This window comes from Mastomys coucha, unplaced genomic scaffold (assembly GCF_008632895.1).
Source record: "Mastomys coucha isolate ucsf_1 unplaced genomic scaffold, UCSF_Mcou_1 pScaffold8, whole genome shotgun sequence".
NCBI lineage: Eukaryota > Metazoa > Chordata > Mammalia > Rodentia > Muridae > Mastomys > Mastomys coucha.
This window is the reverse complement of record NW_022196914.1, coordinates 28,815,332-28,820,881: the sequence shown is the minus strand read 5'-3', so window position 1 is coordinate 28,820,881 and position 5,550 is coordinate 28,815,332. Positions and strand designations below refer to the sequence as shown.

Genomic DNA, 5,550 nt, shown 5'->3' with positions numbered 1-5,550 from the left:
CCATCTTGGTGGTCACTGTCACTGGATTTTTCCACTCCTTAGAATCACTTTCTGAACTTCTCAAGTAATTCCTCCATTCCTCTATCTCGTTTTCTATCTTTGTAGCTTTTTAGACATATCTAAAGAGTGATTAGTCATGAAATATTTTCACATTTCTTGACTTAGGGAGTCTTCCATGTTCAATGTTGTCATTTGTTCTTTGTTATTTGACCTTGCAGCCTTTCTAGAAATTTGGTCAGATCTTATTCCTTCCTCTGTGGAATATTAGTAGCCTTATTCATGATTTGGTATCTGGTGTCTGACTCCTTGATTCCTCTGAAGATCTCTCAGAAACCCCCTATGTTCTTGATGGATCTTGTGATTGTTATTGCATTGGGGGTCCTAGGTACCATATTTACCACCTTCGGCCAAGATCCTGACAGAAATGGGATAGTCCCTCCTAAATGGCTATGCCAGCCTGCCTAATCCTCACCGTCTTTCCTGGATCATCATCTAGTTCATTTTATATTCTCAAGAACATAATTCTGAAGGCTATAATTCTGAAGGCATAATTCTGAAGGGTATAATTGTTTCTCTATCCTGAATAGGATAAGAAGAGAAGTTCAAGGGGAATACCCTTGGTTTTCATAACACTATTACAGAGGATCGGTTTTAGGATTGTAAGAAGGAATCAAAATGAAGCCATTTTGAATAACACTTCCATATTGAATAGAGGTCAAATAAAGTTTAAATTCCCAAGATCTCCCTAGGTAACTGATATCCTGCTTGGCAAATTGAGTCTTGAAATTCTAGGCAAGTCGCCCCACTACAGTTGAATAACCCAACCAAAGGAAACAGTATTAGTGTACCACAAATACCCAAGAAGTCTCCTATCCCTAAATCCTGATTGGTGGTAAAAATTTAACCCTAACTTGGCACAGAGGTTTATGGTTTTCAACCTTAAAAGATCGATAGCATTCAGGCTGGGGGAGAAGGCTTGTAGTTCTGCTCCCCAGTCTGTTCTGTAGCCCTGCTCAATCAGAAGTGGCTTGAGCTATGTTGGATCTCACAACAGTATCAAAGAATTGACCATGTCTAAAGTGGAGGGAAATTCAGACAGACAGATGTCATATGTCCACTTTGGGTCCATCCGTCTCCGCGCTGAAGCCTCTGAGGGCAGGTCAAGAAGAAGTAACTATTAATTAGGCCATGGACTGATTTCAACACTTCAAATCAGATAGCAGCCTTTTATTTTATCTATCTTTCAATTTTTAAATTTCTAGGTATAATACCACCTAGGTAAGGTAGTACAATAGAATTCCAAATTACAACCTTAAATCGGGCCCAGAGTCTCCATTAATCTGTTAATCTCTAGGTTTCTCCTCTGATCTCTACACAAAAAGAAATTTCCTTTGTTCTGTTGGGTTGCTGCTAGATTGCTGGATATGCTGCTGGATAATCCAGTTTCCCCGCTGCTAAAGGCTATCATTATTAAAAGACGGGATCTTACAAAATATGTCTCAATATCTGTATAAAGAACCTGGGAAGAATTTTTAATATTTAAAATATTTTGTAGGGAGCAGGTTGAGTTTTAAAAATCACAATATATCGACCCAAAGTATCCAGTATACCTAATAAACATTGCTGTCAAAGGTTCAATTCATACTCAAACATCTCACTTTGAAAATCCAAACATTTTAACGCAGCAGCCCGACTCCCTGTAGCTCTCCACTTGTAGAAGTGGCTTTTTTCACCCCTTCTTTTCTGCCAAGAGCCGGACAGTAACTCAGGAACGTTTCAAATTACCTTCCTTGGCTTCGAGAAACTTGCTCGCAGAGAATTGTGGGAAATGCAGTCTCGTCCGCGGCGACGTCACAAACAGGGACTCTGGGAAGGGAGCTTCCGTGTTTCTTCTGCGCCTGTGTGTCTCTTGCTCTCTGGCGGTCTTCTCCAAAGTTGGGCCAGTGTCGGGTCCTGTGGGCGCTTTGGTAGCATCTCTGACATGGAGGTTGGTCCCAGGATGTAGCGCAGCCAGAGGGACGTTGTGGGGTGGGCGGGTTCGCCTTGGAGAGAGCGGACCTAGGGTTGGTGGGAGGCGGGAAGAAGCTGAAAATGGGAGGTGCTGTGGTGACCTAGGCTGGGCCATTCCCGTGCTGGTTAGTGCTGGATAGAGGGTCATGTGGATGGAGCTGGGAGTGGCCGCTCTGTTAAGGTGCTGCTGCCCTTGTCTGTCCTGCACTTCTGGGGCAGGAGACCTAGCTCGGTAGCCTGGGAATGGAGAAGGGTGCCCGGCAGGATGCATCTGCTGTCAGCTTGTTCCTGATGTGTGGAAGCATGCCCTTATTAGCTGACACTGTCTCAATGGCTTCTGTTACTCCGAATTGAATAGATACAATATACAATGCAGTTTGACCAAATCCACCCCTATTGCCCCCACTTCAACAGTCTCAGGTATCTCCCAAAATGTTCCCCTCCCAATTTCCTGTCCTTGTGGTTTTTGTTTGCTTTATAATACACTTTATAATACACTTAGTGTTGCTCTAGTGTGCATACTTGTGTGTATGGGGCAGGGGAGGCGGGAGAGGCGCAGGGCATCATCCCCTAGAACATGGATACTCACTGGCCACACCTCCAAGCAAAAATGAATCTCTTTTTCAGTGGTCATCAACTCCAGCAGCTCCTTAGCTAAGGGTGGGTCCTTGTGAATCCCTCCCCTTCCCCTGTTTAAGTTTTGACTGACTTGATCTGATCTTGTGTGTTCCCCAGGTAACCATAGCTACCCTTTTTTCCTTTGTATTCCCATTCTTTTGTGTTTGTTTTGGGGTTTTGAAACAGGTTCTTGTGTAGTCCAGGCTGCCCTGAAATGTTCTATGTAGCTGACAGAGACTTTAACGTCTGTTCCTCCTGATGCCTCCTTCCATGTGGTAGCATGACAGGTATGGGGAATCTGGCTCACTTTTCTGTTCTGTATCATTACACCTATGAAGATGGCCACCTGTCACTTTGTTCTCTTCCTTTGTGACTTGCCCCGTAAACGTTCCCTATGCTTTCAGATAACTATTAAACCGTAACTTATTGGTTAAGACCGGACCTAATTACTAATTTGTTTAGAAAGTGGCAGAATTCCACTGGGTATGGAAACAAACATTTGAGGTGTAGGAAAGAAATTTGGAGATGCTCATATATATTATGTTTTAATTTTTAAGTAATTATCAGTGAGAAGTGCTTACCTTAATATTAATCAGGACATGATGACATGTTACATTTATAATGTGTGTGGGTGTTGTTTGTGCATTAGCTGTTGGATTTCTTAAGCTGCCTCATAACCAGAGAATTTATATTGAGAAAAAGGCATTTAATAGGGATGAAGGCATAAAAGTAGAATGTTAAGATCAGAAAAAATTATATACTATGAAGATGTTTCTTTCATTTTGACTCTGTCCCAGGAGTGAAGCATAAGTGCTGACTGTATTCTGCTAAACATATTTGTTGATGTGCAGGTATTTATGATCATTGTTCTTAGAGATGGGAAATATAACTCATCTCATCCGTGGTCTCATCCGTGGTGTTAACGGGTAACACAACCAAGAACTACTACCAATAATAGCCTGATGACTTCCCTTACTCTACTAGGGACCTCCACTCATGTAAAGATGATTCTTTGCTTTTGTTGTAGACAGTAATGTTGGGATGATCCAGTATGAAGCAGAAATGGAGTTTATTAAAACAGAATTGGGCAATCAGGGAAAGAATAAGGTACCTCAGGAAACATGGGTGTGAATTTCTCAAAGGAGTGTCTTTGCCATATCTGTGTGTAGCATTTTGCTGGCTCTCAAGTTAAAACGCCAAGGGTTACTAAAGAACCTCAATTGAGGAAATGGCTCCATAAAGTCTGGCTGTGGGCCTGGGAGCTGGGGAGATGGATGTTTGACTTGCTGCTTTGTTACCTCGAACTAGCAGGTGTATGGTCACAGTGCCACTCGGTTTTTCATAGATGTTTGCTGTTCTCTCTCCTCAGTGGGATTCAGGAATGGAAAGAGCTGTGGTCCATAGAGTCTTCAGCCTCTCCTTTCTGCACATAGTTATCCACTTACCTCTAGTTTCCCAGTCAGTGACAGTGCCCTCACTGTGAAGAGGTTGGGAAAAACTAAAACAATAAAACTAGAAGCCCTGTGTAGAGTCATAACTTGTTAATCTCCCATAAATTATTTCAGGCATCTAGGATTAATAATCTTATCTTTGCATTAAAATTTTTGATCGAAGTGACTTTGGAGACAAAAAAAGTAACCGAAATTATTTAAGCCCAGATTAATAAATTAGGGTAGTACATACGTCACTTTCTTTTTTTTTTTTTTCTTTCTTTCTTTTTTTTTTTGTCATAAGATGTTTTATTATAGAGAGAGAAGAGATAAGAAAGTAGAGGCCAGGTGGAGAGAGAGGGAAGGGAGGAGGAAAAAGTAAAGATAAGAAAAGTAAGAGGCTAAGAGAGAAGAGAGAGAAAGAGAAGAGAAGTTGACCTCACTTTTCTAAGCAGACCAATTCTAGTGTTTATATCCATAGTGATGGCCTTGGTATTGGATCAGGACCTCACAGAAGCATGAATGCTGCTACTAATTTTTTTTTTTTTTGAGACAGAGTTTCTCTGTGTAGCCTTGGCTATCCTGGAACTCACTCTGTAGACCAGGCTGGCCTCGAACTCAGAAATCCACCTACCTCTGCCTCCCAGTGCTGGGATTAAAGGCGTGTGCCACCACTGCCCAACCTACTAATTTTTTTTTTTTTAAACAGAATTTTGTGTGGTCTGAGTTCATATCATAGTAATCTAGCGTGGTTTCTATTAATAAATTCCTACTAGTGCAAAAAGATAAGACAACTGTAGCCAACTTAATCAAGCATCCTCAGTCAACTAGAGAATAATAGAGAATATAGTATAAATCTAATCTATTATGCTGGAGTCCTGTCCTAGACCATGGATTGTTAAAGTGGTGAAAACTGTAAATACATGAGACTTAATTCCATGAAGTTCATCTTCTTCCTGCAAAAATATGTGTGTAATCTATTACTGTTGATTATTCCAACTGTTTCGTTTGTGAATATCAAAAATGTACTCCTGTGTAATTAGAAAGTTAATGCAACTTTATTAATAATCCAGTGTCTTCTTGCAGGGGCCATGTACCCTATATGTATGAAGCTCAGACTGAAAAGGGCCAAAGCCAACAGCTAGTTATCCTGGCACCATTTTATTTAGATAAACCCCGATGGCCTTGGCAGTAGTAGTTTCATTGCTGTGGAAAGATAGAGAGGAGATGGATCACATAGGTAAATAGTAAATGTATAGAACTGAGCATTCTTTTTTTTTTTTTTTTTGTGGGATCTGAGTGTATTTCTCAAAAATGACATGAGGCCTTTACAATCATTGCAAAAGAGGAATGAAAAATCTGGCAGCTCAGTAGTCGAGATACATCTGAGGCCACATAAAATACACTGGATCTAAAACATCAGCCATCTCCTCTGGACTGGTGCAGCACCCCCGGGGCTCCAAGCACACTCAGGCTGCTTCCCCCCCCCCCC

The 5,550-nt window shown here is 41.4% G+C and overlaps 1 protein-coding gene and 1 long non-coding RNA gene across 2 annotated transcripts in view; one reads left to right on the top strand and one right to left on the bottom strand.

Moving 5' to 3' along the window:
• Nucleotides 1-1,505: 1,505 nt before the first annotated feature.
• Nucleotides 1,506-2,728, bottom strand: LOC116083964. The gene is made up of 2 exons (XR_004115951.1): nt 2,600-2,728; nt 1,506-2,058 (listed from the first exon to the last, which is right to left on the bottom strand). It is a non-coding gene; the product is annotated as an uncharacterized LOC116083964 (long non-coding RNA).
• LOC116083953 (zinc finger protein 420-like) overlaps nt 1,865-5,550 on the top strand; it is a 21,826-nt gene continuing 18,140 nt past the window's right edge. Inside the window, exon 1 of the mRNA XM_031360777.1 lies at nt 1,865-1,987. Within this exon, the coding sequence (XP_031216637.1) occupies nt 1,982-1,987 (6 nt within the window). The 5' untranslated portion in view covers nt 1,865-1,981. The remainder of the gene's footprint in view (nt 1,988-5,550) is intronic.